The following is a 15,405-nucleotide window of genomic DNA, read 5'->3' on the forward strand; positions in this document are numbered from 1 at the left end:
ATTTGTTGGTTGGGAGCTTAGGCTACCAAGAAATCTTGAGTTCGAATCTTGTGTATGTGATGTGTGTATGAGTATGTCTTAATTGACCTAAATGTTAAAAAAAAAAAAAAAACAAGCAAGTATATTCCTAAGCAAGACTAACTGAATTAGTCCATTTTCACTTCAGGTCATTAAAATATCAAATTATAAACAATTTCTATCCAAACAAACAAAAACATTATAAATGAGTACCGAATTGTTCATTAAATCCAATGCTACTCTACTTTGAAAGAAGTAGATATAATTTATAGAAACTAAAGAACAATAATGACGACAATAATCTCTAATACAGAACAAACCTAAAATGTCATAAAGCCGTCTGAAAGCGAAGGGGTACACGAAGTAGAGGTGGTTGAACTTCACCTGGCTCACCAAGTTGTCCACAAGCAGCCATCTGATCATCCCCTCTGCTGAGCCTCAAGAAGACAACACACCCAGCTTCTGCCAAGACATTGCGGAACTCAATCATCTCCTCCTCTCTTGTGGGTTTGAACATAGATCCACGGTGAGGATTGAAAGAGATGAGGTTGATCTTACAAGGGATGTCACGAACTAGTTCAATGAGCCTCCTAGCGTCCTCAATACTGTTGCAAAAGAAAGGTGATAGTTATAATGGAACGCAAAGAAACAAATAAATGACTAAGTAAAAGGCAGAATATGAAATAATGAAAAAGCTTTTAGTTAAGAAGTTGGATGCATCCAATTGATTAAAAATGAAGGTGAGATAATCTAAATCTGAATTTAATAACGCTAAAACAGCTAATTGTACACTGACTATTCGATACATTTTATATTATAATAGATTATTTTATGATATATATCTTTAATTTCATGTGTAATATATTCTCTCTTAATTGAACTAAACCATTAGACAAATACAACTACAAATATGACTAATGTATTAGACATTCAACAGTATAATCATTATAGAAAATAAATTATGAATGTTTGATAGTTTAGTTATATTGAGAGATAATCCACATGTGTAATATGTTATCCCTTAATTGAACTAAATCATTAGACAAATACAACTAAGCTATCAAACAAATACAATTAAATTATTAGACAAATATAATTAATCTATTATAAATTCACCAGAATAATCATGATAGAAAATAAATTTATGAATGTCAAATAGTTTAGTTATATTGAGAGAGAATCCCTGACATGCAAAATCAAAATAATGTCATTTTTGATGAGAAATTATTCTGTGCCACGTCAGCAATATTGAGCGCGGTACCAAGCAGTACCGAGCCGCGGTACCGACGTGGCTCATTCTGATTGGTCTCCGGATGATGTTCGGCGTCCGCACTGAATAATTTCTCTATTTTTATACAAAATATATGAGGACATCCTAAGATATTTTTTATTCATTTAGAAAGCTTGGGAGAATGCATCAATTGAAGATGAATTAATGCGCAAAGAAGAATAAGAAGAACCAGGCAAGAACGGAGCCAGAATTAATGCTGCAGAGCAAGGAGGGCAAAAGAATAAGCGTAGTGTGAAGCATGGTTACAAGTTGCCCAAGTGGATTTAACTTTAACTAAACTTAAAATTAAATATAGCTCTTGTTAAATCTCAACCTTACGATCCCAAAGATATCCACGGCTGTGAACAGTAATCCGTGGGAAGACTACATGAATTGCATTAATTCCTCCCATTAATTTAGGAATAATTATATTCATGTTATTATAAGAGTTATTTGTTTCCTTATCGATACACCTTGTATAGATCTATAAATAGGGAGTAGATTGCTTAATAAAATTTAAGTTTTTCCCTCTCAGATCCTCGTTTTTAACAGCTCTTTACAATAATAATAGGCAAAGAAAGATTGATAATACCAATATTAAAGAAAAGTGTTGGCATATTATAGAGACTAGACAATTATAATCTACAAAATGAGAAATGAATGCAGAACATTAATATCAGTATCATCCAGTAACAACAAGAACAGTATATTGGGGTTTTCCTTGGCGGTACAAATCATACTTCCTGTACAATTATTTTCAGGATACTGTTAAATACTACAGCTGAGAGCATACGATGAACGATTAAAAGTAATAAAAGTAGGGCGTACCACCAAAATGTTGAACCATACAGAGTATACTTAATATATAACTGGTAAAAATAAGATGCCAGCAATTGAAGTATTAATCTATGAATTCTCATATGAATTTACTATAGAAAGCCTTTCAAAGATAAAGAATGATCATTTTGATGATATTAGAAATGAGTCTATAAGATAGTGAAACTTGCAATGCTTTATGGTGCAAAATGTTAGTCATTAAAGTAGAACCATAATATTAAATTAAGTGTTGCAGAGATGAGGATGCTCAAGTGGAAGAGTGGCTTTACTCTTAGAGACAAGATACAAAATGAACATATACGTGAAAAGGTTGGAGTTGCTCTAGTGGAAAATAAGATTAGAGAGAGTCGCCTTAGATGGTTTGGTCACATAAAATGACGGCCTTCCGATGACCCGTTTAGGAAAGTAGATGTATTAGATTTGACTTATATTAATAATGGTAGAGGTAGACCTAAAAAGTCTTGGTTAGAAAATATTAGAAATTGACATTTCCTTATTAGATTTAGATGAGAATTTAACTCTTAATAGGACACAATGGAAAAAAGAAATTCATGTAGCCGACCCGACATAGTGGGATAAAGGATTGTTGTTGTTGTAGTAGAAATGAGTCTGACCTGTCATTCACTCCTTCAAGCATAACATACTCAAATAGAACTTTGTATTTATGTTTGAAGCGGATCCCCTCTCTTAAAGTCTCAAGAAGTAGACTGAGATTATATTTACGATTAATAGGCATTATCCAATTTCTAACCTGCACAATTAAACAAATATATAAACTATTTAGCAGGAAACCTTCTGTAGAAACTGACACTTGAAAAAAAAAAAAAGGTAGCATACCTCGTCGGTTGTGGCATTGAGACTAACAGCTAATGCACAATTAGACTCCTTGAGGAAGCGCTTCAACTGAGGAACAAGTCCACTGGTTGAAACAGTTACTTTACGAGGACTAAAATGAAGACCTTGCTCATCAACCATAATAGCTGCAGCTTTAATAACGTTATCTATATTATGAAGAGGTTCACCCATTCCCTAAACCAATAGATGAAGGGTCAGAGTTTACAACATGACAAACAACAAGAAAACTCAACTTATATTCAGGCTTTAAATCACTCAACCTAGTATCCTCAGGTCAAGACAAAGCTGAATGAATGAACAAGTCCACTGGTTGAAACAGTTACTTTACGAGGACTAAAATGAAGACCTTGCTCATCAACCATAATAGCTGCAGCTTTAATAACGTTATCTATATTATGAAGAGGTTCACCCATTCCCTAAACCAATAGATGAAGGGTCAGAGTTTACAACATGACAAACAACAAGAAAACTCAACTTAGAAGAAATAGAGAATATTCAGGTTTAAATCACTCAACCTAGTGCCCATCAGGTCAAGACAAAGCTGAATGAATAGAGGTTAAAATAAGGCACACAACCATATCTGCATTAGGGGCGTCAAAATTTGACCCGACCCGAACCCGACCGGAAAAAATCCGGGTTCGGGTCAACCCGTTTGCCATACAGGTCGGGTTCGGGTTCAAGATTTCAACCTGTTTTTAAACGGTTCACGGGTTGGGTTGGGTCAACCCGGGAACCCGCACAGGTCAGGTCTAGGTTGAAAAACCTAACCTGTTTGTAAAAAACGGGTCGGGTTCGGGTTTACCCGTTTAAGGTCGATTTAAGTTGGGTTTGACCTGAATCCGACCCGTTGACCCGAATTTACACCCCTAATCTGCATATATTACTGGCTCTGATCACAAAATTGAAAATCTTTTTTTCCAGCAAAATTGGTAGATTCACTTTAAGAAAAATCAAAATGTAGAAACACAGATAATTTAAGCAGATTTTAGTTTACAAAGGCAAAGGCCATCATATCCAGAGATATAAAAACTTGCAAAATAGAACAAAGGTGCTCACCATGAATACAACATTTGTGATAGATCCAAATTTAGTTGAAAACAACCTTCTTGCAAAAATGGCTTGTTCAACTATTTCAGCGGTTCTCAAATGCCTTCTCAAACCCATCCTAAACAATAGCATTCACCAATTAGCATTTGTTTAGCACGAGCAAACCAATTGCTGAAAAGCCTAGGCAGTACTAACACAACTAAAGATTTACCTTCCAGTATAACAGAATTGGCAATTCATGGCACATCCAACTTGACTTGAAACACAAACAGTAGTCCTTCCCCTGCTGCAAGGAATCACTACCGTTTCTATCACCAATCCATCATCCAAAGTGAATAATATCTGCAAGCTCCTGCGAGTTCAAATATTAATCAAATGTCCTGAAAACATTAGTGCACTGGAAATGAAATTTCTGTTCCACATGGCCAAGCTACACATCGAAATTTCACAGAACAATTAAGAACAAAAGTGCAATAACATCAAACGATTAAAGACAGAATAAGGTACCTTGTGAGTTCCGTCTGAGGCTGTAAGAACATCTTTCACTGATAATGGCTTCATATCAGTATTCTCAGTCAACATTCTTTTGAAATCTTTATTTAAACCTGCAATGATGACTATTATCGCAATGCATTTCTTCCATGTCTTACTACATAGAGAAAATATAACTCAAGTAAATAGAGATTCAAAGCAGGAAGATGCCATCTCTCATCAGTGGTTAAATGCACAAAAGATATAAGAAGATGATTTATTAGTGCTGCAAAATGCTAAAGAGAATTAGTAATTTTTCAATTACAATTTCATGCATGAATATCATCAATAAGATGACAACTGTGCTTGCTTCTGGGAGTGTTTGATAATTGATAAGAGGCCCCAGCAACTATTTCATCAAGAGAACAACATGCATACAGACCTGTTAATTCATCAGGACATTGTGCCCAGCAACTGTTCCCATAAAGGCACTTCCACAGCATTAATGCCTGTGCCGGCCTAAACCCATTTGATTGGACCCATTTCTGCTCAACAATGCAATTTCAAGTTAGTAAGCATCGTAGTTACATTGAAGAATGAATCACAGTTTACTAAAAGTACAAGTATAATTAAATACAGTGCATTGGCTGCTCTATATTCTACAAATTTAGGAACTCTAACATATACTTTTTGCAATTGGCTTTCCACTCACGTGCCGCTCACCATTTCAATTTTATGAAGCCTGGAAATCAACTGAAATGCAATGACAAATTTGTAAAGGAGGTGGAGGTTTAGACCAAAGACCTGATGAATATAGTCAAATATTTCAATAGATGAAAAACCTAAAGATTACTCTCTCTCTCTCTTTTGTCTTAATTTGCCAGAGAATTTATATTTAAATGTTTTGACAGAATGCTTGCAATTTATTATCTGGTGGTATATCACCACTAAATTGAATGCATACTCCATTTCATCTATTTAAATGTTTTTTTCGCTGTTTTTTAGGATCAAGATCCAAATTTTTGAGTCTAACAAAAATCTAGGTATCGATGAAGACCAAGGAGGTGGATGCATTCGAAGAACAACTTGAGGGGCAGATGTGTCAAATCAAAGCCACGGTGGAGGATAGAATTTCCTCCATAGAATGCAAGTTCTCGGATCTTTAGGAGATGGTGAAGAAAATTTGGAATCATCAAAACCAAATGGCGGTATCAGAGGCAAGAGGGCTGATAGGGAGAAATACAAATTCTGAAATTCGTAGGGATGATAATGATGTGGAGATTGTAGTGGGAGAGGGGAGAAGGCCCCATCTGGAGCCTTTTCAAAGGGAGTAGAGAGGTGATAGGTATGGGGAGAAGCGTGGATATGCGGGAGATGAGCAAAGGGGTGCTGATTGGGAAAAAAGGGAGGATTATGGTTGGAGAGGTGCTAATTTTGATAGAAGAAGGGGGGAAATAGAAGAAGGGTTTGGGCATGAATGCGGAAGGGAGGATGGGGACACTTGGGTATGGCCATCCACTTGGCGAAGGGGAAATTATGGAGGATTCAGGGGAGATGCGGGAGACCCGAAGGTTCAGAAACTGAAGGTGCCCATCTTTGAAGGGGAAGATGCACATGGGTGGATTTATAAGGTAGAGAGATACTTTGCCATATATGGGTTGACGGAAGAGGAGAAATTGATTGCAGTTAGCCTATGTTTGAAAGTAAAGGTGTTGGCTTGGTACCTATAAGAGACATCAGACGGCCCATACGAAGTTGAAGGGAATTCAAAGAGTGCTTACTGAAACGTTTCCGAACCAGCAAGGGAGGGGACTTCTATGAGAAGTTCTTTGCCCTAATACAAGAAGGCTCAGTGGAAGAATATCATGAGAGATTTGAGTACTTGGCGAGTTGACTAGATCGATTGTCTGAGACTTTTCTAGAGAAGAATTTCATGAAGGGGCTTAAATCAGATATACAAGCAGCAATGAGAGTCATGAGATCTTGTGACTTGGGAAAAGCTATCGAGTTAGCTCAGTCGGTTGAGGATCAGAAGCACCAGGAGAAGGGAGCCATAGGCGATACTTCAGGTGGCTCATACTGGATGACTACCACTCTTTTAGCACCTAAGGGTTCGACACTGGGCAAACTTCGTGAGACCCCAAGGGAGAAGCCTGTAGGAAGAGGAGGTGGGGGAAACTTCAAAAGGTTGACTAAAAAGGAAATGCATGAGAAGAGGCTGAAAGGGTTATGCTTCCGATGTGATGAGAAGTATACTCTAGGGCACAAGCGCAGGGACCGGACTCTTCAGGTTGTCACCGTTTGTGATGACTAGAAAATTGAGGAGGCAGGTGGGAGTGAGATAAGGGTAGAGGATGACAAGCTGCATCTAGACGTGGAAGAGGTCTCCCTCAACTTTGTGGTAGGATTCACTCCGAGTCATACCATGAAAGTGAAGGGGGAAATAATAGACAGAGAGGTGGTGATATTGATTGACAGTGGAGCGTGGACAAATTTGGGGTGGCATTGGTGGATACAAGGTGTTATGAAGTGATGATAGATACATGGAAGATGGAGATAGGCCGGGGGATATGTAGGGGAATAATGTTGACCATACAGGGGATTCAGGTGAGGGAGGATTTTCTCCCATTGGAGTTAGGGAGCACTAATGTCATCCTGGGGATGAAGTGGATGCAGACCTTCGAAAATACCAAGGTCAACTAGGGAGCATTGATGATGGAGCTGATGGTGGAGGGTAGAAGTGTAGTGATAAGGAGAGATGCGAGGTTATTCAAAGTCATGGTGTCACTTAAAATCATGGTGATGAGCATACATGAGGTGGGGGAAGATTTCTTAGTAGAGCTATAGAGGCTAAAGGGGATCATATTGGAGAGTGGAGACATTCCTCCTTCAGTACAACCATTGATTCGGCAGTGAGGTCTTTCAACCAACTCAAGAATTGCCAACACTTAGGGAGCAGGAGCATGCTATCACCCTAAGGGAAGGGGTGTCACCCATCAATGTAAGGCCATAATATTACCCTCAATTTCAGAAGAATGAAATTGAGAAATTGATCAGAGAAATGCTGGAGACAAGGATTACCAAGATTAATGTGAGCTATTTTTCTAGTCAAATGCTACTGGCTAAGAAAAAGGATGGGAGCTGAAGATTTTGCATGGACTACAGAGCTGTGAATAAGGAAATTGTGCTAGATAAATTTCTCATCCCAGTGATAGATGAGCTGAGTGGACCAGTCATCTTCACCAAGATAGATTTGAACTTTTGAAGTCAGGGTACCATCAAATCCGATTGAAAAGGGAGGATGTACTTAAGTCTTCTTTCAGAACGAATGGGGGATATTATGAGTTCCTGGTGATGCATTTTGGCCTCACTAATGCCCCAGCCACCTTCCCGTCCCTCATGAACAAGTTGTTCCGATCCTATCTCAGGAGATTTGTGCTTGATGATATCCTGGCGTACAACAGGTTAGATGAAGAACATTGAGAGTATTTGAGGACGATCCTAGAGGTGTTATAGGAGCAACATCTGAGGGCCAATTTGAAGAAATGTTGCTTTGCATAGGCCAAGGTGGAATATTTGAGACATGTAGTATCTCAAGAGGGTGTGGCCGCCGATCAGGCAAAGATTGAGGCATGCTGAGATGGCAACTTCCAAAGAACATTAGGGAGTTGAGGTTGAGACGATTCCTAAGGCTGACGGACTACTATAGGAGGTTTGTGAGGAGATATAGCATCATCGCCTGGCCACTGACAGAACAATTGAAGAAGAAAAGTTTCTTGTGGGGGGAGCAAGCACGACAGCTTTTGAGAGGTTGAAGAAGGCCATGACCACCGTACCGGTCTTGGCCCTAATAAATTTCACTCAGATTTTTGTAATGGATATGGATGCCTCAAGGTATGGATTGGGAGTAGTACTCTTGCTGATCCACCGACCCATTACTTACTTCAGCTAGGTGTTGACAGCTAGAGCTAGGCTTAAATCAGTCTATGAGAGAGAGTAGATGGCTATTGTGCTAGCCATCCAGAAGTGGCAACCTTACTTGTTTGGTCGACATTTTATTATCAGGACGGACTAGCAGAGCTTGAAGTACCTGTTGGAGCAGAAGATGGTGACAGAGGAGCACCATAGGTGATTTTCAAAGTTACTGAGATATGACTTTGAAATTCAGCATAGGCCCGGGATAGATAACAAGAGGGTGGATGCCTTATCCATATATGTTGGGGAGCTATAGGAGATGGTCATATCGATACCTCTGATGTTGAATTGGCGGGCCATTAAGGAGGAGAGCGCATAGAATGAGGAGCTGGGGAGGGTTATTATAGATTTATGGAATGATGGGAGTAGCCACCAGGCCTATTCTCTAGAAGGGGGGAGGCTTCTATGCCAGGGGAGATTTGTGATGCCTAGAACATCAGTCCATATTTCACACATGTTACAGGAGTTCCATGGGAGTTCTGTTGGAGGTCATTTTGGGGTGCAGAAGACTTACAGGAGACTCGACACAGAGTTATATTGGATGAATATTCAAAAAGATGTGGAGTTGATAGCCAGTTGTGAGATCTGTCAGAGGAACAAGTACATGGCCAAGGCTCCAGAAAGATTATTGCAGCCCTTAGCTCTACCAGATCGGGTGTGGGAGGACATTTCCATGGATTTTATAGATGGGTTATCCCAATATGAAGGGTTCACAGTGATTCTAGTGGCAATAGACATACTGAGTAAGTATGTTCATTTCATTCCCCTACAAATTTCTTACACGACAGTGACAATGGCATCAACTTTCATCATGGATGTTGTCAAACTGCATGGGATATCAGAGTTTATATTATCTGACAGGGACAAGGTGTTCCTTAACCATTTTTTAAGGGAGTTATTCAGACTGCCAGGGACAATACTGAAGAGCAACGTTTACCACCATCAAACAAATGGGCAGACAGAGGTGGTAAACAGGAGATTGGAGACATACCTACGATGTTTTGTGTTGAAAACACCTTGACTTTGGGCCAAGTGGTCAGCATGGGCAGAGTACTGATACAAAACTTCGTATCATTTTGCTTCTTAGATGAACCCATTCAAAGTGTTGTACGGATGAGATCCATCTCACCTGGTACATTTTGGGCATAGTAGCACTTCAATTTCATAAATAGAGAATACTTAGAGGAGAGGGATAGGGTGTTAGAAAAATTGAAGAGGCATCTGTTGAGGGCATAGAAGATTATGAAGAAACAGACTGATGAGTATATGAAGGACATCTAGTTTGACGTAGGGGAGAGGGTGTTCTTAAGCTACAGCCTTACAGATAGAGGGCAATCGCCAATAGGAGGAATGAGAAGCTTACCCCAAGCCCAAGGTACTTCGGGCCATATGAGATATTGGAGAGGATTGGAGAGGTAGCATATCGACTGAGATTACCATGAACAACAATTATACATCTCATGTTCCATGTGTCACAATTGAGAAGAGCAATTGAGAATCATGCAACTAGTTCTGAGTTACCAATGACACTGACAGAGGATTTGGCGGTGTTATTAGAACCACTAGAGTTTATGAGGGTCGCCAGGGAGAAGAAGGAACTAAGGAGGTTCTGATTAAATGGAAGAGCCTACCGAACTACGACATCACATGAGAGCCATATGAGAGAGTGAAGCATCAGTTCCCGTCCTTTCACCTTGAGGACAAGGTGATTCTTTGGGAAGGGGGTATTGTTAGACCAGTCCATGTTGGACTGATCCAGTCGACCCTAGGCAAGGGGTCGGCTCAATTTTATTCAAGGCGGACCAAGGTCCCACCCCTTGGTATAAATCTTGGAGGAAAAGGAGGGGGTGGCTAAGGCAAACTAAGGGCTATTTAGTTTTTCGGAGGGGGGATTATTGTGTTTGCTTTAAATTAGGTTTTGCACTAGGGTTAGGGTTTTTCCATGAGGATTCTTGCTGATTTCTGTTTTGATGCTTGGCGTTCTTGGGCTCTAGCGGCGTCTAGAAAATTGGGAGAGATAGATCCTCTTCTCGAATAGAGGATCAATTGTATCTTGGTATTTTCCTTCCACCTTCATCAATTAATACAATATATCTACCCTAAAAGCAATACAAAAAAATGGTAGGCGAAGAGCAAGGCTAGTCAAAGGCTGGCCCAGCATCATAAAATTTCATTTGAGACTCAATCATGGTGCTTCCTATCCAATGCTACAACATCTCTTCTAGTTCCAAAGCAACCACTTGTGCTTCTAAAATTTAAATGTTCTCTTCTATCTGCATAAGAGAACATTTTAAATTTAAAAAAACTACTAGTATTAGAGCACTCTCCAAAAACACGCTCACTATGGGCAAGAAAATTTTCTTTCAAAAATCGTATTCATGGATTTTCTAGTTTTTACTGGATTGCTGCTTTGTTGCCGTTTTAATTTATTTTAATTGTAACTTGTTTTCCTAATTGGGCTATTCCATTATGCATCTTATAATGGAAAACTACAAAATCTATATTATCTGTCATAATGTGTGAATGGAAACTTCTTTAAAAAACATGAAATTATAATAAACAATGCTGCCAATTAAAAGTGAATGAATTAAAGACTGTAATGTTTGTTCCTTCGATTTTTGTCTTAGTCGACGCAAATAAAGCTCTTTAAGGTAAGAATGACATTATACATTGGTACTCAAGATCTAGGGGTTTCCAAATCCAAGTCAAAAGTCAGTATTATAATTTTTCTGAAATTTAAAAGGGAAGTTATAAAAACCTTATCAACAAGTCTGAATAAATTGATATACCAACTTTTATGTACTTTTCACACCATGCTCTCTTTTCTTTTGAAGTTTGGATCTGCCCTTTATTTAACGAGCAAAATTTTGATAAGTTATCCAAAAAACATTTATTTTTACAAACCTTCAAGGACATGGAAAATATTCATAACAACAAAATGTTCTTTTAAGAATCTTAAAGCTTGCAATTTTTAATTCCTTCAGGTTACACGCTTCTCCTCTTACTACAAGTTATAAAAATTTTCACTTGACAATGCTACAAGGATAACAAATTGTTAATACAATCAACATGCTATCACCAGAAAACTCAACAAGAATGGATGGAGTAGGGGCATTCATCAAGCCTGCTGCAAATAGTTGTGATAATGTTAATGACGATGATGACGATCATTATAAGTATAAAACTCCCATAATCACAGTAACATATTATGAAATGAAAATCAAAATCATCCCACTGTATTGTATGGATCATATGTCAGGCGGGGGAAAAATTAGGTTTCGGGGCTACACCTAACATCAAATTCCATTGGCCCAAAAAACTGGGAGATTTCCAAGAAAAAATAACGGAAAATTTTGTATCTGAACTAAAACGGCGAAACAAGACTTTACTGAGTAGCCAATTCGAGCGAAATCCGGGATTTCGGAAATCCTGTATTTTGCGGGATTTACGAAATCCAGGCGCTAGAATAAGAGTTCCTTGGATAAATCCTGCTTTATAGCCAAACAGTCACACAGGATTTAATTGGATTTATCATAAATGTTACCAAACAGTTTTCAGGATTTAACCCCTCAAGATTTAGTAAATCTGGGATTTGTAGGATTTACGAAATCCTACTTAAATGAAATCCTACGTTCTACCAAACAGCCCCTAAGGATAACAAATTCTTAATACAATCAACATGCTATCACCAGAAAACTCAACAAGAATGGATGGAGTAGGGGTATTCATCAAGCCTGCTGCAAATAGTTGGGAATATGTTAATGACGATGATGACGATCACTATAAGTATAAAACTCCCATAATCACAGTAACAGATTATGAAATGAAAATCAAAATCATCCCACAGTATTGTATGGATCATATGTCAGGCGGGGAAAAAATTAGGTTTCGGGGCTACTCCTAACATCAAATTCCATTGGCCCAAAAAAACTGGGAGATTTCCAAGAAAAAAACACGGAAAATTTTGTATCTTAACTATAACAGCGAAACAAGACTTCACTGAGTAGCAAGCAGCACATGGAGTAGAGCAAAGAAAACAGAAGCAAGCAATTAATAAAAGAACAGAATGCTTACTTCAAGTTCACCGAGGCTCATGTCTTTAAGCATGGTTCTTGAGCTTGTAAGACTGCCTACTAAGAGTAAAGCATTCATTTAAAGGTTCAGGTTACAGTTAACTTGCCTTAGGTTAAGAAGGAGCGGGAGATCAAGAAGCCTCACCTGATTCCGAAGAGATTGCAGAGGCGCTTATCAGCCGTCGACAATCACTAGTGAAGGTTTGCCGGGGGGATGAGAGACGAGGATGCCAACAAAAAAAAGACATAGATGAGAGAGAAGAAGAACATCGTGGAATCGCCATGGGGAAGAAATCAAGGCACAGAGCGTGGGAGGAGGCTAATCTTTAATCAGTTCGTTTGTCGAGATGCCCTCCGGCGGTCGGCGCGCGGTCGAACCGGATTGAGTCATCGAGACCAAGAACGGAGAATCGTAGCAGCCCGCTTGGCTGTTGTTTTTTCTGCATATTAAAGAAAATAAATATTAGGCATAAAAATAGGAAATAAATGATAAATAAAAAATAAAAATGAGTGAACGCCAATAAAATTGTCCTTATATATTTTTATATTTTTATACCAATTTTGTCAAAGCCTTTGGACGCAAATTAGAAAAAAAACGGATGTTAAATATTATTAAGAAAAGGAGGCATACTTTAAACTTAATTTAAAAAGAGCATAAATAAAAATTAACTTTATATTTTCTACTGAAAATGCAAAATTATTTTACTTTTTTATTAAAAATTATAATATTAATTTTACATCTTTTTTTTATCATGGCTCATTTTTTGTGGCTGTGGCTTCAATTCTTTTTTTTTTTTCCGCAAATTTTTATACTTATATATTCAATTTTTTATTAATGAATTGGGTTATGCCCCTAACTTTCCTTTTAAAAAATGTAAAAGTAGTTTACATTTTTTTGGTGATGCAAAATATTTTTAAGTTTTTTAATAAAATATTAAAAAAATTTAATTTTTTTATGGAAACTTTTTTTTTATTTTTTAAATTTGTTATTTATAAAAAAATATTTATTATGATTTATAACTTCTAAGATATATGTTATAATTTTTTGGTAGGTTATAATTTTGCTTGAAGTAGTTGCTTGTGAACCACCAACTTGTGAGGAAAATGTACAAATATGTTTTTTAGGAAAAGGTAAAAATGTGTTTTAGGAGAAAGCACACTATTTTTGTGTTTTAGCTTAAAAATGCTATAGATACTGAAGTAAAGTAGAATTAATAGACATGCATAGATTCCTAACATACCCGTTATGTTATTATTAGCATGAGTGTAGAAATGACAGAACATATTGATTCTTTATATGATCATTAATCATTGGTTATGAGTTGCAAGTTATATTGCTTATATTGATTTCTATTGCTCCTATAAAATGACATTGTTTATATTAGTTGCCACTTTTTCATATTGTTACATGATTATGTTGCTTGGATTGAATGGTTATATGTATTCTGCTTTTATTACCTTGTATTGATTGTAGTTATAGGTTATGCTAACCTATTAAATTGTTAGCTCACTATGTGATTTTTATATATTTTTCATGAAGATGTGAGGACCTAGTGGAGTGAGGCTGAATAGGTTTTCCAAGTTTTTATTTTTATTTTATGTATTTTAGTTTTATTATTTTGTAATAGGAGTGATAGGAGATAGATTGATGTTATAGAACAAGTCTCTGGTTATTATATTTAAATTTTGAGGAATGAATATAAAACTATTTTGATGCATATAACTTATAATTATTTTTGTTGGATTTATTTGTATAAATAGAAATTAGTGATTCTGGTAAATTAAATTAAAGATAAAAGAGATAATTCTTTCAAGATTATATTGATGCATATAATTTATAGTTATCCCGGTTGAACGAGCGAACAACTAATCTCTCATTCTGGTTCATTGTCTGGTCTAGTTTTCAAAGCCTTGATTAAAAGTTGTATAGGATATACATAAATAATATTTAATGCTAAGAATCAAGCTATGAAATTTCAGATAGAAGACTTTATACATGTGAAAACCGGGTCAATGAAGGGCATCAACCGGTTTTGGAAAGAAAGAAAAGTTGAGTCCAAGATATTTTGGAATTTTTGAGGTCATTGAAAGGATTTGAAAATTTGCCTATAGGTTAAAGTTGTCATTTAATATCCTTGAAATTTACAATGTAATTCATGTGTCATATATGAAGAAATGGATATTTGATTCTCGAAATCGTAGGTCTACTAAAGAAATTAAGATATGTGTGAATATGAGCTACAGGGATGAATAAAAAAAATATTCTGCTTTATGATGTTATAAGGTTAAGAAATAAACAGATTCCAATGGCTAAAATTTAGTAGAAGAATATAACCTAAATTGAAGCTACTTTAAAAAAGGAGCATGGGATTAAATAATTATATCCCAATCTGATCCAAAAATTTAAATTCCGAGTTTTAAAATGTTAAGGTTGTCATTTTTTTTAGGATTGGAGAGTTATAATACTTTCAGATTCAGTATTTTATTTAACCTGTTTTTACCGAATCTTAATAAGGTAAGTTATCACACCCCAAGATCAAATTTGAAAGAATGATCTATTTTAATAACTTAAGTAATCAATCAGAGCTTCTATGAATTTGTCAATATAAATCAATCGAACAAAAATAACTAAAATCATATACATCAAAATATTTTACTATTCATTCCCCAAAATTATATTTACAATAGCCAAGATATTACTTACAATTCTTAATCTATCCTAAGTTCATGAATATAAAAGAATAAAAAAAAAAATTTGTTGGGGGCTAGCATATACGCGGCTAGGGGTGTCAATTTTTGACACGACCCAAACCCGACTCGTAAAACTTCGGGTTAGGGTCAACTCGGACCTGAAACGGG

At 36.8% G+C, this 15,405-nt stretch overlaps 1 protein-coding gene across 1 annotated transcript; it reads right to left on the bottom strand.

Annotated features, from left to right (window-relative positions):
- Positions 1 to 138: 138 nt before the first annotated feature.
- LOC110110070 (dual-specificity RNA methyltransferase RlmN) lies at positions 139 to 12,962 on the bottom strand. Its single transcript, XM_020841374.2, has 9 exons — positions 12,692 to 12,962; positions 12,548 to 12,606; positions 4,941 to 5,043; positions 4,535 to 4,632; positions 4,239 to 4,369; positions 4,037 to 4,145; positions 2,963 to 3,154; positions 2,740 to 2,876; positions 139 to 623 (listed from the first exon to the last, which is right to left on the bottom strand). Exons 1-9 carry the CDS (start codon positions 12,828 to 12,830, stop codon positions 347 to 349), a joined length of 1,245 nt encoding a protein of 414 aa, XP_020697033.2. The 5' UTR covers positions 12,831 to 12,962; the 3' UTR covers positions 139 to 346.
- Between the last annotated feature and the right edge of the window lie 2,443 nt (positions 12,963 to 15,405).

Source organism: Dendrobium catenatum, unplaced genomic scaffold (assembly GCF_001605985.2).
Source record: "Dendrobium catenatum unplaced genomic scaffold, ASM160598v2 fragScaff_scaffold_1220, whole genome shotgun sequence".
NCBI classification, from domain to species: Eukaryota; Viridiplantae; Streptophyta; class Magnoliopsida; order Asparagales; family Orchidaceae; genus Dendrobium; species Dendrobium catenatum.